We start from the raw sequence: 18,313 nt of genomic DNA, 5'->3' as shown, positions 1-18,313 counted from the left end.
TAGACTGACTGGTCCAAAAATGGTCATGGTGATGGTGGAAGTGGAAGTGGAGCCAGCCTTGTTGTACATAATACCCGCCACAGGACGTGCGCTAACCCAGTTTCGTATTTCTTGGACGGCGTTTTGTCTACGGATACAGCACTGTCTGTCTAAGTATCAGGCGTGGTCTCAATGATGGGCACTCGACGCCATGCATCATTCGGTCATGATCATGATCATGATCATATCGACCTCGGACATAACGACGTCGCGGCGCATCGAGGCACCGAGTCACCCGCTCACCGGCTTTTACAAGACTCAAGACTCCGCTGATCCGAGCTCAGGTGAAGGGTATAAATGAATGAATGGGAGAGTGGTCTGTCGGTCTGGTCTGTTGTCTGTGTGTTTTCTTTCCTCCTCTTCTTCTTCTCGACGCCACCAGAAGCAGAAGCAGGAGCAGAATCAGAAGCAGAATCAGCTCTTCCTTTGACTATACTTCGATCGATCCAACGCCAACACCAACGCCAACACCAACGTCAACGTCAACGGGGTTCGCGCCTTAACATCTCGAGCCATCTCCATCTTCAGCTTCACAATGGCACAGCAGTCCCAGGACGCGAAGGACCAGGGGCAAGGCTTCAAGAACCATGTGGAAAACATCGCGATTGTGGGGGTAAGTGAAAACAACTCATATTGAATCTTGGACCCTGCCTCGACACCATATGCCGGGATGCCCGACTCCAATTCTATCCCAGAGATGCCCGACTTCATTCTATGCCAGAGACGCCCACCGGATCATGGACTAACCTTATGCCACCACCACTACCCCATCCCATCCCAGACATGCCCACCGGACCATTGACTAACCATATGCCATCATTACACTCCCATTCTATGCCAGAGATGCCCACCGGACCATGGACTAACCTTATGCCACGAGCACTACCCCATCCCATCCCAAATATGGCGACCGACCCATGTACTAACCTATGCCACCCCAGGCAACCGGCCGCATAGGAGCATTCATAACACAGGAACTGCTCAAGACCAAGAAACACAAAGTGACGGCGTTGACACGTGCGGACAGCAGCAGCAGCAACAAGCTGGCGACGGTGGCCGGACTTACGATCCAACCCGTCAACTACGACGAGCCGGAGTCGCTGGTGTCAGCGCTGCGCGGACAGGAGGTTTTGATCATCACGATGGCGGTGACGGCGCCGCCCGACCAGGAGGCGAAGCTGATCCGCGCGGCGGCCGAGGCCGGCGTGGCATGGGTGATGCCCAACGAATGGGGGCTGGACCCGTGGAACGAGGCGCTCGCACAGGAGTCGTATCTCGGCGATGCGAGGAAGAAGGCGCGCGACCTGATCGTCAGCCTGGGCAAGAGCGCTTACATCTCGCTGGTGTGCGGCATGTGGTATGAGTTTAGCCTGTCGGGCGGGCCGGAGCGCTATGGCTTCGACTTGCCTAACCGTACTGTCACCTTCTTCGACGACGGCAACACCAAGGTCAACACCAGCACCTGGGAGCAGTGTGGGCGCGCCATGGCGAGGCTGCTTAGCCTGAAGGTGGTTGCGGACGACACCAACGACAACAACTCTACCACGACCAACACCACTACAACCACCACAACCCCAACTCTATCCCAGTTCAAAAATGGGTTTGTGTATATCTCCTCGTTCCTACTCAGCCAGCGAGACATGTTCCAGTCCGTGCTGCGCGCCACCGCCACCAGCGAAGCCGACTGGTCCGTCAAGTATCAGGATGTCAAGACCCGATATAACGAGGGGCTCGTCGAGATGCAGAAGGGCACTGTGGCCGGCTTCGTGCAGGTGCTCTATTCTAGATATTTCTACCCGGACGGTAGTGGCTGCCATGAAGCCAGGCATGGCTTGCATAATGACCTGCTGGGCCTGCCGAAGGAGGATCTCGATCACCGCACTAAGCTCGCCATCGTCATGGCTGAAGAGGGAGAGTCTGCTGGACGGGTTTGATAGGTAGCCTCATAGCGTCAACTACTTCCCCCCAACTACTTGCCCCCAACTACTTGCCCCCAACTACTTGCCCCCAACTACTCCCCCCTTTGATCCCGTATAGCTTGCTAGCCTCAACTGCTTCCTATAGTTAGCCTCGACTACTCCACCTCCCCTCTCCCCTCTCCCCCGACCTGGTCAAGCCGCCGTAGCACTGAAAAGTCAAGCCACGCACTACTTACTGCAAGGCTCAAGGGGTCCAGTATTTCCGAGTCTGATTCGAGTCGGAGCAGGAGCAGGAGCAGGAGCAGGAGCAGGAGCAGGAGCAAGAGCAGCACAGCAAGGCTGGGATAGTATGCTATGCTATGCTATGTTTGCGGCACAACGACTTTACGTAAAGAATTGGAAATATGTGCGTTTCAATCATGCTAGCTGTTTATGTGGTTGCATGTCTATGTCCATGTATCCCTAGGGACCCCGAGCATTCTTCTCACGTGCATCACAGGAAAGCGGCAGTGCAATTCTCACGTGCTCATCATAGCAAGGCCGCAGTGTATTCAATTACCTTGGACCCTTAGTATACACTGCCTGGCTTGCAGCGATTCAGGGCCCAAACTGTATACGAAAGGTGTGAGGTAGTTAAATACCAAGGAGAGGGTATCTTCATATTCACCGGGAGAGAGAGACCGGGAAACATTGGTCACAGAAGCATCATCGTCAATTAACGTTTATGTCTATGGATCGATTTGGCGGATCGCCTTGGCCGTCAATTAGCTTTCATGTCTAGGGCCGAGATGTGGCAGTTCGCCATGACCTTCAATCTAGTTCTATGGCAGAGGCTATCCTTGGTCTGGCATAGACTATTCTTTGGAGGCACAGAGAGAGAGCTTTATGTTGAAGCTAGCTTCCTTCCTCGCCAGATAGACCATTCTCATTCTGCCCTTCTCTATTTCTGCTGGCACTCAGGATTGCCCAGGTCGGCCTGGAACGCGGCGGTGTTGAACTCGGAGTAAACGGCGTCGATCTGCAGAGTGGTGGGGTTGACGTCGAAATTGATGAGTCCCTTGATTTCGTACTGGTTGGCGCCGATGCCGGACGCGTTCCATCTCCACGCCACGCTCTGGCAGTTGTGGAAGGTGGCCAGCGTAGACACGGTCGGGAGTGGAGGCGTGACGAACTGGGAGGCGATGAAGGCTTGCTTGTTAGGGTATGCTAGTTGTCCGAGCTGGCAACAGGGTTATCAAACGGTCAGTCAGGTCACCACGATCAACCTTCAAAGGGGCCGTCACGTCACACGAGCGAATTCGGGCACGGTATCCTCCTCTTGAGGGGTGTATGTCGGTTTCGGAAAGGGAAAGGGAAAAGCATGACAGGAGGTTTCGGAAAGGGAAAGCATGACAGCAGGGTAGGGTGACTTACAGGTCTACCGGAGAGAGAGTTGATCGAATCGGAACACACAAAGAACTGGTCAGAGAGGATGGTATTCGCAGTGGAGTTGAAGTCCGGCCCGCCAGGTTGCTCGAGAAGGTAGGTGTAGCCTTGGACGAGGTATGCGACTCCAGTGTCGTTCAAGCAGGTCTGTTGACCAGGCCAGTCGGTCCAGGGATGGGCGAGCACACTGACCATCACGGTCATGGTCATGGCCAAGGTGGCTGACAGGATCGAGATACGCATCTTGACGTCAATGTCGATCGAGGTGGACTGTTCTGCAAGATGATGTCTATCGAGGTGGCTGTTCTGCAATATGATGTCGACGAAGCTAGATTCTCGATGCTGTTCTGTCGAAGAGTGGCCGAGAACAAACAAACGCAGAGTTTGGGGAGAAGAAACAAATGCAGAGTTCGGGGGAGGGAATAAATACCCTGGCACGAACTGCTTCACAGGGAACAGAGTGAATGCAAATAGCCTTCACGTACCTGATCACCGCTTCCGTGACAGAGAGTCTCTGGTGGTTAAACCAATGTGAATTCGTTGGCGATCGATCGTCTTAATATAGTATCTCAGAGCTCCTTCGGCGGAGGAACCAACTCCGGCCAAACAAGAATAGAATAAATAGCATTTACCTAATTGGTCTTTCATTGACGCGTTGATGCAGAGCCGAGCCGCAGTGAGCCAGATCACCGCCAGCTTAGTTCAGATCTCCAGACCAGCAGAGAATCGATGTGTGTGCATGTGTATGCCGCAACAAGCACTCCATTCCAGAGTAAAGTTCCCTCCCACCCCAATGTTTGCAAGCTCTCCATTCCAGGAGTAAAACTCCCTCCAACCTCGATATGCGTATGGTGGTTCATGTCGGTATGGGTCTGCCCTTGGATGGCTGACAGTATTGTACTTAGCCCTTTTTGTGGTGAAGCGCAGTGGTGATCTGTAGAGTCTGGACTTCGTCAATAAATCATGGTCGACGAATCAGGGGTTTGCTGTCCAAGGATCCCCGGAAGCTAGTAACCCCGGTCGAGAGGTCTATGACAACTACATCTCAGAGATCTCCGGAACCAACATGAGTGAAATCTGGCCCGAAATCACTCCTGTTTAGGATCCGGATGGTGCCGCCCTATACATATGATACATACTCACCACCGCGTTAGCCAGCACCCGTCCATCAACTTACCTATCGTGAGGCTAAGGCCGAGAGACGCCGACCCTACTTAGTCCTGAGATCTATCCCGTGAGAGATAGAATCCCGTTGATGTTTCACTGACAATCCGTAGTTCACCGTCATCGTCGTCATCGTCAAAGTCGCCGTCTCCATTTAGATCACTGTTCAATGTTCAAGTTCAATGCCCTCAACACCGACCAGGCGTGGCCTTTTGAAGCTGCCCTCGGTCTCCACGTCGCCGCTGTCTTTCGGATCAGACGTGAAGATTTGTGTGATGCTGATCGACGCGACCGTGGCACCAAGGACGATCGAGTCAATTTTCTGAGAAACGGTGGGCACCTAGGTGGTGGGGGTACTTTTATTGACCAAGGAGGATCACGTGGGAGACGCGCGAGGAGACGCGAGGAGACGCGTTGATCAGTACGGAGGAGTATAGTGTCCGGACATGGGACATCTAGTAGCACCGCCATCTGAGATCTGTCCATGTCGGCGCCTTTTGGAGCGGAGTCCGGCCATGTCAACAGAGGTGTACAGAGTAACTGTTGTTTGGAAGATCATGTTGCTGGTATACTAGTCCTATTTAGTGGCCAGGGTGGAAAAAGAGTACCAAGCCCTGATCTGATACCTGTTAGAACCAAGTGCCGCAATGGCAGTCGTAGTTGTCGAACCTTCTCAGCTTTCTTCAGCGTGGTTCCATCAACCTCAACACTTCGGCCCTCTTTGCCGGCCATTCGTCACAATAGTGTGCGAAGATGGCGGTGTCTCTGGCTTGTCCCAGTTTAATCCCAGTGGACTCGGGAAGGCGAGAAAGGTCGAACCCGTTCCCCTGTTTGTGAGCAGGAAATGCTCGTTGAAACCTCTGGATCCCTTCGAAGGAAAAGCCCATTCGCGTTGCTACCCGTCTGGAAGCCTCATTGCTGGCGTGCGTCTGCCATTGAGAACGGCGCAGACCGAGCCCTTCTGGTGGCAGATCAAGTGTGTATGACAGCAATAGTCCCACAGCATTGCTAGTGACAAACGTTCGTTGGAATGATGGCAGGACTATGATCTGTCGTGGAGTTAGGCACGCACCGCACGGCTGCTCAATACGAGGCTGAGGAAAGAAAGTCAAAGTCCGGATACGGATACATACGAAACCAATCTCCACGGAAGCATTGCTAGGGCTTGCATTGAGCAAGCCAATCGTGCCGGCCAGAGTCTGTTGTTCGACGGAGTCAGGTGCAGGTGACTTCGCAAAGATGGCAAAGATGGTCTCGGTGGGATTGCGCTCGACGCGGCCTCGGTACCAAGTCTTGAATTCGGCGGTGGTGGAGAAAGGGCCAAAGGGCAGGTAGTCGAAGAGTGCAGGGTGGTCTTTGCAGCCTTGGACAAATGAGGCTACGTGCTTGTCATTGAAGGGCTCGAGAATCACTCTGGAGTTCTCTAGCCGCTTGATTGGGAAGCAGAAATCGGCATTTCCGGACGACATCTTGCAATGATAATGCGCAATGCACTGGATTGAAGAGTGTGCGATGTATGACGGGTACCTGAGAGAGAATTTGAAGAGAGACAGAAACTTAACTATCAATCGCAATAGTGCTTTCACCAGAGTGCAGAGTGGAAACTAGCACCTAGGAGTCATAGGTGCGCCCTTTCCATAACATGACTTGTGACTCTTTGTACTCTGGCTACATCTGAAGGTCGGGATCATGACTAATCGTGTCAACGGTGTAAAGATTTGTAGTGTGTAGTGTTTAGTGTAGCGTAGAGTGAGTGTAGAGTAGAGTGTAGAATGCCCCAATTGGAGTGGCGTCATTGGATCCTGCCCGTGCCAAGGCCGATATCGACACCGACACCAACACCGAATCTGGCGACGGCGACATCGACCTTGACATTTCTTTCACGCCCACCACCCTGCCACCCTGTCACGATGCACCCCAGCATCGACACGGGGAACGCCAGACATGGCGCCGACAGTGCTCGAGGGCAGACCTGTCCCCGAGGTTGATATTCTGTTCCTGGGCAGCCCCGGCGTGGGCAAAGCAACCTTCCTGTCGTAAGTCGCCGTCGCCGTCGTTATTGCCATCGCCGTCTTCACCTTTCCCCCTCAGCCCTGATCGTCAATAACCTCCTACCCTCCGCAGCCAGATCGAACATGTCCGTGATGGCAGACTCGACCGGTCTACTCCCCGCGAGCACAAGCACGCATTCGCACCCACAGGCTCGCTGGGGTGGGATGTGTCGTTGTTCGGGCGACCCTACAAGTTCCGCATATGGCCCTCAACATCGACGCTGTTTGTCGACCCGTTCCCAGACCAGCCGGCCTTCACCATCATCGCCTTCTCCGTCTCCTCGCGCGAGTCTCTCCACAACGCACAGTACTACTGGCGCAAGCAGTTGTCCCTCCACTACGCCGATCTCGAGCATGCCATGCCTGTAATGCTACTGGGTCTCAAGCGGGACGAGCGCACCGAGAAGAGATTGGAAGACGGATCATTCGAGTGTGTGATGCCCCAGGAGGCTCTGCGCGTAGCCCAGGAGATGCAGTGTGATCGATATGCCGAGTGCAGTGCTCTGACGGGGGAGTTGATGTGGGAAGTGCTGGAGGATATCACTCGCACTGCCGCCATGACTACTACAGAGAACGGTGCGATGGGTCAGGGGAGCATGTGTTCAGTTATGTGATTCCGGGTAGTAGTCGCGGCATTTGGCATAACGGAGCCAGCTGCGATTCAAGGACAATCGCCAAGGGCACAACCGGGTTGCCAGTGTAGACCGGGTCGTCTCCTGACGGAAGAGAACTTACACCAACCATTACGGGAAGAGAACTTACAACCAACCATCACGCCGTCGGTACGAACTCCAAGCCGCAGTTGTGGTTCTCCTTGTGCCGTCCCATACCGTCAGTCACACAACCATCTTGGCGAAGGACACAAATGTGCGAATGATCCATATGCCACGCCGAGCATGGAGTCCAGGACTCACAGGAGGCTGCACCGCAGTCGTGAGGACGGGCTGTTAGCTAGATGAGGCTGGACGGGCTGTTGGCTAGATGAGGCTGGACTGGGTTATTCACAACCAGACTTGACCCCACATGTTGAATCGCACTCACAGGAGAAGTGGCATCAATTCCAACTCCTATCTGCTGAAGCCAGACTAGATCCATGGGGTGTAAGGAAAACACTGTACTAATTAGTACAAGTATTTAGAATTTCAGACATTATTCCCACATTGGGTCTTCGTAATAGCCAAGTGCAAGACTAGCCGATTGCATTGAACTGAACTGAATTGAATTGATTGAATGGAATGGAATCATGGAAACGGCAAAACATGGAAATAGAGGCTCGCTAAGGATCAGGGTGCACGGCGCTACATCTCTCACTTTCTAACCTCCTGATACAGTTCACAGTTTCCAGTCGACAGTCCACAGTCGACAGTCCAGCAATCAACAGTCAACGCAACAATCAACAATCAACCGGCCTTCGTTGGTTCGCCACGTAGTCCAGCCCAGGCATGTCCGACGACAACTATCATATTCACATGTTACGACACCAGGCTCAGGCTCAGGCTCAGGCTCAGGACCTTGGTCTGGGTGGCAGTTTGGCATCTTGGATTGACTTGACTTGACCCGGCTAGCCTCTCCAATCTAGACCGACGCCAGATCTGGATGACCTGGATGACCTGGATGGATGTTCTTGCTTCTTCTTGTTTGGTTTTGTCCGCCGATGCTGTAGTGTCGTTCATTCACCCCTTCTCTTCCTCCCTTTCTCTTCCTCCCCCCTTCTCTTCACCTCCCTTCTCTTCCCTTTTAGTATGGCAATATGTGTCCTTCCTTGATTTATTGCTTCCCCGTCCTGCGGGTCATGTAGTCGGTCCCTGCCCTCAATCCAAGACAATGTGGTCCGATTGTGTCGTGACGCCTTAATTCGATATTCGATTCACTTCGCTTCGCTTTGATTCGATTTGCTTCGTTCGCTTCGCCAACTCCGACCCCAAGTCTAAACTAAAACAAACAATCCAAACAGCAACAACACGCCATCGCGGCCATCAGGCCGGCGCAGATGCCGCCGCTACTATTGTTCTCGCGCTCAACCACGACGACGGGTTGCTGGGGCGGATAATAGCCCGGACCGGCTGGGGGAGGGCCGTAGCCGTAGCCTTGTGGCGGGCCGTACTGTCCTTGCGGTTGCGGTTGGTAGTAGCCTCCCTGCGGACCACCTCGGGACATGTCGTACTGATTGGGGTCGTAGACCATGCCGTTCCCGTTCGCGTTCGGAGGCGGTGGGGATTGATAACCATCCGCGCCGGGGTGGGATAGGGCCGCGGCCGGGTATTGCGGTGGCGGGTACTTTTCGGCCATTGTGTGATAAGTATAAAAGGAAGGGAATTCCTGGAAGATAGATCTGTGCCGGTTGCTTGGTAGGTAGGACGAGTTTGTTTGATTTCGATCTGTATCTGTGGTTTAGATCTGTGCCGGTTGCCTGGTAGGTAGGGCGAGTGTGTTTGATTTTGATCTGTATCTGTGATTTATGTTTTTTGTTCTTCGTCCGTTTCTCTCGTCTGTCTTTTCTCGTCCTTTTCTCTCGTCTGTCTTTTCTCCTGAGACCCCGAACTCGACAACGCCTGCCCGCACACTTGCTTCAAGGCCGTCGACGTTCTTTCTGCCTCGGCAGTCTTGGGGGGCGTGGACAAGGCGCCTAGGCAGCTGACTTCAATGGCTCGACGGAGGATCAAAGTCGGAATCCGGCAACCACCGACACCCGGCCAGATAAAGAAGGAAGAAGCAGTAGTCAGTAAAAGGGAAAAGGTGATGGTGATGGATGAATGACCTGATGGACGATGGCGAGCGTACTAAGATAGGTATTTGACTGAATAGTACTGTGAACGCGGTACCGAGTCGGCGAACAAGCCCAGGGACTCTACTCTGAGAGACTCGAAAGGAACAATTGAATTGATTCCACGTATGTGTGAGTGAATGGCGTCACTACACATATACGGATCTGCTGGAAAGCTGCGAGCGTGGTTACTGCACGGATAGTATGAGCTTGCCACAACTGCAGAAGTAATACCTATCTATGATGGACGACGTGTCTCCCCTTTCATTAATTGAGGTTCAGATCCAGGCTTGATATTAACATTGGCGACCATTAACAATGGGGACGCGTAATGGCCTGTCTTGGAAGCCTTGGTAGCCTTGGTAGCCTCGCCTCGCGACCACATTCCGTAACCCCGTACTCCTACCTGCCACCAAACAGTCGAGAGACCCAGCCAGCCAGCCAGCAAGCCAGCCAGCCAGCCTCAATGGTTGCAGCGGCACGAGCTCCGACTTTCTTTGTAGATGGGATATATCGGGACTCACTACCACCAAACAGTCGAGAGACCCAGCCAGCCAGCGAGCCCGCCAGCCACTTGCAGGCGAAGAGCAGCCTCAATGGTGGCAGCGGCACGTTGAAGATGGGATATTTTGGGACTCACTCTCTCTACCAAGTCAAGGTCACAGTCATAGTCATAGTCAAGTACGGATACGTAGTGAGCCTCAGCTCATCAACCGTAGCTGAATTAAACTCTTTAGGCAGCAGCGGGCAAAGCCGAGGCGAGCTGAAGAAACGAAAAACGATATACGAGGATACGAATCTCGTGACCGGAGAGTACGAAACGGTAGGTTGATGCGAAGATGAATATGTAAAGGTACCTAAGTAGGTACATTAGTAATTGCACAGCCATAGCTGATCACGTGATGTCACCTTGTGTGGCGCTCAAATCGTGGCGGTGGCGATGGCGCTGGCGCGGTGAGTCAACGTTGGTTGTGGCCACCGTGGCCTCCAACACTACCACCACCACCACCACCACCACCACGTCCAGCTCTTGCCAGGCGCCGTTGCCACCGACCCGTGACCCGTGACCCGTGACCGTGCATCCTGCTGCCTGTCCTACCAGTGCAGTGACAGCAACAGTAACAGAGACAGTAGCGCTTGGTCAGTGCGAAGGAAATGCAAGAGGACACCTAGACAGCTAGACATCTAGACAGCTGGATACTCGTAGCTGAGCCTGGACCAGATGGCAGAAAGCCAAAGTATCCGGTCGGGCCACAATTCTTGGATTGCTGCTCCGTGCACCACCGCACTGGAACAGTGCATAGTAGTAAGGGCATCCGTGTGGCGTACCTCACTCACTCACCGCTCACCTTGGCATCCTCCTGGGACTGGGACTGGGACCACCGGCCGATCTCACGGTTGGTCTCTTCCGAGCCTTGTGCCCCCCTGAACATCACGCACGGCCCCATTTGGCATTCAGACCAACGTCACGTCCACAGACCTCATTGCGCCCCGGCCGTGGCAGGCCGTCGAAGTCGAGAAAGGGATGAAAGTTTGAAGTTCGAAGTTTCTTCAGCACTCCGTACTCGTACTGCCAAATCTAATCACCCGATCGACGAGGCTGAACCATTTCCGGCGCGAGATCCGTGCTCGGCCGGGAAAAATGCTAGAACGCTGAGCAGTGAGCGAGCTGAGCCTCAGCCCCATAACAGAGAATAGACTCTACAGAGTACACGTACCATATGCCAATAACCCCATAACAGAGAGTACAGAGCACACGTACCATATGCCAATAACCCCATAACACTGCCAAACAGAGAGTACAGAGTACACATACCATATGCCAATAATGGCACTTGCTTTGCTGTACCACGGATTAGTACTCCGTATACAGCAGCACAGATTGAGGACGGCCCCCCCGCTCCATGTTAATGGAATGTGTACAGAGTACTCCGTACTTCCCGTCCCCTAAGGCTGGACCACCTGGTGGCCCTGCTTGCCTCCCAATAATGTGCACACTGTACATAATTTTTCCAATGGTTCATAAACAAGACAGCAACAAGATTGGTCACAATCTCTTTTCCGCGAGAACCCGCTCCCCTTGATCTGTGAACTGTGAACCTCGACCAAGTTCATCGAAGGGCCCGACATTCAGAGATGAGGCATATGTCACATGTACGCAGGCTGCTGTCGGAGGGCCCAGGGGAGCAAGGCAGGAATACCAGCTCCCGCCTTCTTCGTCTTCGTTCTCGTTCTTCTTCTTCGACAACGCTTGTCCTGCTGATCTGAATCTCGTATTGTGCGCTCCGTGCATTCTGTGCATATTCTACCTTGATTTGGTCTTCTTTGACCCCGAGCTTTGATCCGTTTCGTCCATAGACGAGTCTTTGAATGGCTAAGCGCTCCCTTCCTTTTAGGGGGGTTGTCAATTCAATGGTACGAGCCGTTGACTCACACACTTCAGACACGTCGAGAAAGACGACGACGACGACGACCTCCGCGTGACACTGGCACGCTCGAGTCGACTATTGTGAAGCGCTCGCAATGAATCACGTGCAAGGTCATGCTATTCTGCAGCATTGAACTCGTTTGGCCGTATTGACTGCCAGTGATGCATGCTGTTGGGCCAGGGCCAGGGGGGCCTCAGGCGGAGACCAGGTTGCAGGGCTTTCCTGGGACCATGCAGGACAGGATGTACACATCCGCGTCCGCCCATCATCATGCCCTCATTGCCTTTGTATGCGGCATTTTCGCCATGTGGGATGTGTAGTTCTTGTTGGACAAGGCTTGATGGCTGGATGATGGCTGATGGCTGATGGCTGATGGCTGACAGTTTGGCCGCTGGCCGCTCACTCCATCTCTGCCTTGCACGTAGAGCCCCATGAGGATTGACTTTGGCTTTCACGGTCAAGTGCCGAAGCCCTCTGGGGCTGAAGACTTCCTGCAAGGAAGTTTATTGTTCAGCGAGGTTTGAACGTGGCCCCAAGACTATGGCCATAGTCACAGGGTAGTAGGCAAGGGGGCTGGCTTCGGCAGGAGTTAACCTTTGGAAGGAGGGACACACTGTCAATCCAGACTCTCCCTGACTGTGAATAAACACGTTTTTGCCATGAAGGTCTAAACCTTGTGTTGAACCTACCTCGAAATCTAACCGATGTGACAGTCATTCATGATACAGGCAATCAGGAGTAAGGAAATGTCCAAGATAAGACAGCCACCAATGCAGCAGTCGACGCCTGGGTGACAGAGATGGCAGATGGTCACCGAGCGATCATGGCCGACTGACTGAGCAAAGCAAGGGGGTTGTCCAGTTAGCACCCAGCAGGAAACCCCATCAACTAGCTGGGTTCCAAACTTATCACGCGAGACAGAAGTCGTGAAGGTGCAGCATTGAATGCGCTGTTGGTTGTAGGACATTGACAGACCGACCTTGAACCCTTCCGACTTGGCTACCGCTATGGTTGGGCATGAGCCTTGTCGGTGGCACACAAAGGCAGTTTGTCGACATGGCGGCATGGAGGGGCAAGTACGGAGAGGAGATAGTGTACGAGTAGTGGTAGTTAAGCACCCCGGCGAATGCCAGCCAAAATATGTGGCAGGGGGGTTGGTAACCGCCCGGGAGCCCTCGCACAACATACACAGTTGTTGTCAGTTGTTAGCATCCCTTGGTTGAACTGAACGCCAGCCCCCAAGTCGCCCCCGTGGTGCCGAAACATTGGGGCACACGGTTGGACATGCATAGGTGCCACAGGCTACGCATGACCACGTTGTGTGTGCCATTACTGTTGAATCGTCGATCGCAGCACCCTAGAGACTGTCAACAACCCAGGAGCATGCGTCGGTGCTGCGCAAGCTCCTGCATCAAAGCGGTGTTGGTGGAGGGCGGCGCTGTGAGCTGATGGGATATGTTGATCGTGAAGGTCGGGCTGTGGGGGGGATGTGTGCCAGTGTGGGTGTGGCCGCAGACACAAAGAAGCAGATCCCAGAGATGGCGGGGCATATTGGCCATAGACTCTGGGATGCTGTTGGTAGAATTCCCCGTTTGACACCGGCATACTGCATAGGCACATAACGGTGTAGGAGGAGGAGGATGGATTTGCTTTTGGCTCCAGCGGCCTCCCAACAGGCAGAGACGGGCACTATCGCCCCCAAAAAGCGGGAGCCAAGGGGGCTATAGGCTACCTAGGTTCAACGTGCCGGTCTGCGCAGGATGGCAGGTCGAACTGGGACCGTGGACGCAGCTGCAATGCAGTAGTGGGTGGCAAAAGAAGGCCGGCAACGAACGGCAGGGCGAGGACGAGGCGAGCGAGGCGGGGCAGAAGAGGGACATGCAGAGTAAGGCAGCCAATGCCTCGGGCAATCCTGCAACTCGCGCGGGCTGCCTGACGCATGCGCTGTCAAAAACGAGGGCTGGAACAGAGGCGGCTTGCATTAGTCGCATGAAATGGCGGCATGGTCACGCGAATGTGGCAGAGACGGAGGCGGAGGCGGAGGCAGAGCCAGCAGCCAGAGCTGTCATCAGGAATAGCATCATCGAGGGGCGGGCGGACGGCCATGAGCGTGCCAGCTGAAGGGAATATTCCTGTGTGTATGCGCAGGATGGGATATGGCCCAGCTGGATAGGGTCGAATGGAGGGAGCGAGGAGGGATACTCAGACTCTCTGGGAGGAAGTGGCGTGTCCTCTTCTCCAAGCCCCCCGGTCAGAAGGAGGTTGGAAGGCCAACACCAGAAGGGCAGAATACGGGGGCGAGGAAGACGACGACGACCGAGTCCTCTATCTTTACGCCTCATAAGGCCAAACACACGAATAAGCCCGCTAAGATTCGAACTGGAAAATTCATCTCGTAGATTCTTCGATTGGACCTGTTTTCCAACTATCTACATACAATCCAACCGACACCTGGCCAGGCCTAAGAATAGACGGCCCCGGAGGGCAACATCCTGAGAACCCAGCTGGGAAATCCCATGAACCACAGGTCCAGGTGGGTTTCACGGCCGGCGGTCAACAGACGAAACCACCTTCAGTGTACATTGTAAGTGCTGGAACAAAAGCAGCAACAACAACAACCACCCTCCCAGTTCCCAGAAGTATGTCGTCTCGCACCAGCACTTGGCTTGAGAGACAGTGACAATCACTTGCGTTTTGTGCGCCTCCTCTTTTTTTCTCTTATCCTTTTGCAGCGATCACCAACAACAGTCTCAGCCACACCAGAAAAACCACACACAGTTGGACACTAAACTCCGATCAAATGCTTCCGCTGTCTTCCCAAAAACAAATAAAGCAATTGGTGTTTCACCAGTGCGTCCAGTTAGATAAAAAGCTCCATCCATTCCAGGAGGTAAATATCAAATAGATCGTAGACCGCCCGGGTATCCAGTAAGATTCCCAATCGTAACACCGTAACATCGTGACCGCGGCAACCAGGGTGCTGCCCTCCGTATGTAGACAAATGGCGTAGATTAAAATGCAGCAACAGCTGGGACAAAAGTGGATGGCGTATAATACGACTTGTCATGCTCGTTCAAAGGAATGACATTGCCGTAGAAGTTGAAGACGGGAGGTTGCAGACGTTGACCAGCATCCGTGTAAGAGGCCTCGGATTCATAGCCGGAATCCGTGGAAAGAGAAGAACAAGACGAACACTGCTTCGAGGCAGGTTCGAACAAAGACCATTCCGAGGGTTGAGATTGGAAGGCCGGTTGGGGACATGGGGAAGCCGGTGGTGATGGTGGGAGAGCCAGGTTGGCACAATCCATCGGATCCACATAGTCGTACGGTGTCTGAGGGGGCGACGGCGGAAGAGTGGTGTATGAGTTCATGGTCAACCTGGGGCAATTGATGATCACCTCCCGGAGTTCCTGGAGGCTTATCCTCTTGTGCGGGTCACACTCGAAAATGCGTCTCAGGATCAAGTTCAACTCGGGTGAGATGGGCAAGATCGAGCTCAAAAACTTGGGATCCCTGAGGAACGCTCTAAACGTGGAATCATCAGGAGAGGCCTTCTTCCATGGATTGCGACCACAGGTGAGATTGACCAGGATGACACCCAGACTCCAGACATCATTGGGGGCGGCAGCATATCGAGCATACGGCCTGGTCGGCGCTTGCTGGCATTCTGAGGGTACGTTAGTCCAAGGATGCACGGTTCGGAGGGCGCAAGCAAGACATACCGGGTGACATGTAGAAGGTCGAACCACATCCAAAGTCGGAGGTGATGGCGTCCGTGGTGGCAAGTCCAAAATCGGCCAATTTGACCGTGCGGCCTTGGTCAGTCACCAGGATGTTCTCGGGCTTCAGGTCCCGGTGGTAAATCCCAACGGAATGGCAATATTGAACTGCATCCAAAATTTGCAAGAAGGCATGCTTGGCCAATTGATCGTCGCCCACGAATCGGCCTTGTTCGGTGATATTGGAGAACAGATCGCCCTCGGGGCAGTACTCGATCACGACAAAGGTGCAGTCCGGGCTGTCCAGGATGCGATGCATGGAGACCACATTGGGATGTTGGCCGGCTTGGTGGTGGAGAGCAATCTCTCGCCGCTGGAAACGCCGCTGCCTGGAGTCCAATCCGGCTTTAGGGAGAGCCTTGACCGCGAAGGGGATGTTGGTCAGGATGTCGATGGCCTGGTAGACCACTCCATAGGCACCAATTCCGAGGATAGAGACAAGTTCCAATCGGCCGGCTAGCACACAACCCAATCTGTCTTCTGGCGCGAGACAGGACGTGAGTTGGGGGGACGATGGTGGCGTTAATAGCATTCTTGGGAGAGCCCAAAAGTACGGAGTACTTGCTCTAGGAAAAGGGAGGAGTCGGCAAAGACCAAAAAAGACGAGACTGTTCAAAACATGGGTCCAGAAGGGCTCTGGAGACAGGTGGTTGAGAGGAAAAGATGGAAAGTAGGAAATGTGGCCAGTCCTGGGATATCCAATGGAGGTGGTTGAGTTGGAAGCCGGCTAGATGGTCGAAGGCTGTAAGGAAGGACGCGAAAGATTGAAAGCAAGACAAGAGTAGATATGTAGAACAGAAGAGGTCCGAGGTGGAGAGTGTTGAGTCTGGCGGAGTGGTTGGTGTTTGCTGGTGTTCGCTGGTGATACTGGTGTTGATATCGAGGGGGCTGTCGAGGTATAGAGGGAATATAACGTCTCGACCTTTATGGTATGACGGTAGTTCGAAGCCAGAGGCACGGCGTAGCATGGCAAACTTCGACGCACGGACATGATTGCCCCCATGTCACCCATGCCGGTGGGGCAAAATGTAGTCAGAACCTGGTCAGAAGATGCTGCGAATAGAACGCCAGGAACAACAGAGGCCCACCGCGGTGCGTCAAAGTTGGTAAACCCTTGGGCTGTGGTCTCACGCTAGATGACGAGGCATCGCCATGGACCTTTTCGGTTTAAGGCGGGCACGGCCTGGCAGCAAGGACCGGTGGCATGCTTGGACCAAAAATGCTCAGGGTGGACGGATCACCGGGTGGCTGGGCGCATTTCTGGTCACCACCGATCAGCGTTCCTTGCGAGACCGAACGCCAGCGCTAGATCACCATCCAGTAGTCTGCCGGCTCTGTGGGCCCTCCTGTACGAAGTATGCGCCCCAGTGTGCCGACCACCAGTCACGCTGGAGGGAGACGGCGAGAGAGTTGGCTGCCTGCATTTGCCCAAGAATGCTGCTGATTAACGTTGGCCTGGCCAGGACCAGGGTATACAGCATGAATGGTCATTCCGAAGCACAGCTTTTTTTCGCAGCCGCTTGTTCGTCACCCAACTTGCGGCCAGCCTCTCGGGATTTTACCTTGGCATCGACAGATCCAATGACTCTGGACGAGGGATTTCATCTGTGACGCCACGGGTGACAGGCAGATTCCCTCTGCCGTCTGCTGTGTTTCTAGCCTTGTCTAAACTCATCTCATCCGACTCTCGATTATGGGTCATTTGCCCAGGGCTCAGAGTGAAAGGTGCACGGCTGCAACCATTGGCGGATTCAGGCGCCAGGACAGACGGCGTCGGACATGAGACGAGCACATTGATCGACTGATCGGTAGGCCGGGAAGCGGCCTGGTGGGTGAGGATCCTTAGATCGTGTTTCTTTTTTGCTTTTGCGCCTCACACCTGGCAGAGGCGGAAATCCTGGCCGTAGTCTCCCAGACTACCTTGTGGCCTAGTAGTGGGCCTGCCCCTGTCATTCGCTCGTGTTTCGAAAATGCTGGTGGGCGGCGACCTAGACGGCTAGACGTGAGAATGGCAGGACGGTAGCCTGTCGGACTGAGAAGTACGCAACCGTGTTGCCAGCGTCACCTAGTTTCATTCTGACTGCTGGAGCGCTGCTCGCTGCAATCCTCGCGCCCAATCACACCTAGTGGCCAATCAGCGGCCCTCTGACACAGCCACGCCAGAGTCCGGATGCGAAGGGGTGTCGTCGCGTCCTGCAATGCCCTTCAGTTCCTGCCCAATGACCCCAAGGCCGTTCTGAGGTCTGCAACCTTCCCTGGTCTTGCCGAGTATGCCTGGAGTCTGCCGCCGTCAAGACAAGGCTTTCAAACCCGGAGAATCCTATCTCTGGCCCTGGCCAGGGCCACCTTGTGGTCAGCGCTACGGTGCACTCTGATTCAAAGAGGCCAGTCCACAGTTCTGTCGCTCCTGAAAAACTATCCCAGGCATAGTACGGATACCTTGGGAAAGACAATGAACCCCTGGTTCCTAACAGTCCACACTGGCGACGTCCAGTTGTGGACTCAAGCAATGCGAGTCCATGGGGCAAACAATCTCGCAAGTCGCCTCCTAGGCTGAACAATAGTTACTCTTCATAGAGGCCCCAACTACCTTGCCGTACATCTGTAGTATGTGGTAGCAGTCGAGACTCAACAAGTGCTGGTGAGCTGCATTGGCTTTGCCCCTTTGTGCTTAGGTCACACGGCAAAACCAGCCTCGACGGAAGCTTCGGCGGCCGGCTTTGTGGCTTGCAAATTATTGTGC

At 54.0% G+C, this 18,313-nt stretch overlaps 6 protein-coding genes across 6 annotated transcripts; 2 read left to right on the top strand and 4 right to left on the bottom strand.

Annotated features, from left to right (window-relative positions):
- Positions 1–574: 574 nt before the first annotated feature.
- A1O3_03620 (uncharacterized protein) lies at positions 575–1,973 on the top strand (the record flags this gene model as incomplete). Its single annotated transcript, XM_007733756.1, has 2 exons — positions 575–652; positions 981–1,973. The coding sequence occupies 2 exons, from the start codon at positions 575–577 to the stop codon at positions 1,971–1,973; spliced, it is 1,071 nt and encodes a 356-aa protein (XP_007731946.1).
- Positions 1,974–2,898: 925 nt separating this feature from the next.
- On the bottom strand, positions 2,899–3,626 carry A1O3_03619 (uncharacterized protein; the record flags this gene model as incomplete). Its single annotated transcript, XM_007733755.1, has 2 exons — positions 2,899–3,177; positions 3,372–3,626. The coding sequence occupies 2 exons, from the start codon at positions 3,624–3,626 to the stop codon at positions 2,899–2,901; spliced, it is 534 nt and encodes a 177-aa protein (XP_007731945.1).
- A 1,604-nt stretch (positions 3,627–5,230) lies between these two features.
- A1O3_03618 (uncharacterized protein) lies at positions 5,231–6,016 on the bottom strand (the record flags this gene model as incomplete). Its single annotated transcript, XM_007733754.1, has 2 exons — positions 5,231–5,596; positions 5,681–6,016. The coding sequence occupies 2 exons, from the start codon at positions 6,014–6,016 to the stop codon at positions 5,231–5,233; spliced, it is 702 nt and encodes a 233-aa protein (XP_007731944.1).
- A 475-nt stretch (positions 6,017–6,491) lies between these two features.
- Positions 6,492–7,212, top strand: A1O3_03617 (uncharacterized protein; the record flags this gene model as incomplete). Its single annotated transcript, XM_007733753.1, has 2 exons — positions 6,492–6,583; positions 6,672–7,212. 2 exons carry the CDS (start codon positions 6,492–6,494, stop codon positions 7,210–7,212), a joined length of 633 nt encoding a protein of 210 aa, XP_007731943.1.
- A 1,318-nt stretch (positions 7,213–8,530) lies between these two features.
- A1O3_03616 (uncharacterized protein) lies at positions 8,531–8,887 on the bottom strand (the record flags this gene model as incomplete). The annotated part of the gene is made up of 1 exon (XM_007733752.1): positions 8,531–8,887. One exon carries the CDS (start codon positions 8,885–8,887, stop codon positions 8,531–8,533), a length of 357 nt encoding a protein of 118 aa, XP_007731942.1.
- Positions 8,888–14,802: 5,915 nt separating this feature from the next.
- Positions 14,803–16,102, bottom strand: A1O3_03615 (RAN protein kinase; the record flags this gene model as incomplete). The annotated part of the gene is made up of 2 exons (XM_007733751.1): positions 14,803–15,458; positions 15,514–16,102. The coding sequence occupies 2 exons, from the start codon at positions 16,100–16,102 to the stop codon at positions 14,803–14,805; spliced, it is 1,245 nt and encodes a 414-aa protein (XP_007731941.1).
- Positions 16,103–18,313: the final 2,211 nt, after the last annotated feature.

The sequence above is a fragment of the Capronia epimyces genome, assembly GCF_000585565.1.
Source record: "Capronia epimyces CBS 606.96 chromosome Unknown aczIQ-supercont1.3, whole genome shotgun sequence".
Taxonomy (NCBI): Eukaryota; Fungi; Ascomycota; class Eurotiomycetes; order Chaetothyriales; family Herpotrichiellaceae; genus Capronia; species Capronia epimyces.
Note: the sequence above shows the minus strand (reverse complement) of the source record. Positions and strands in the feature narration are given on the sequence as shown.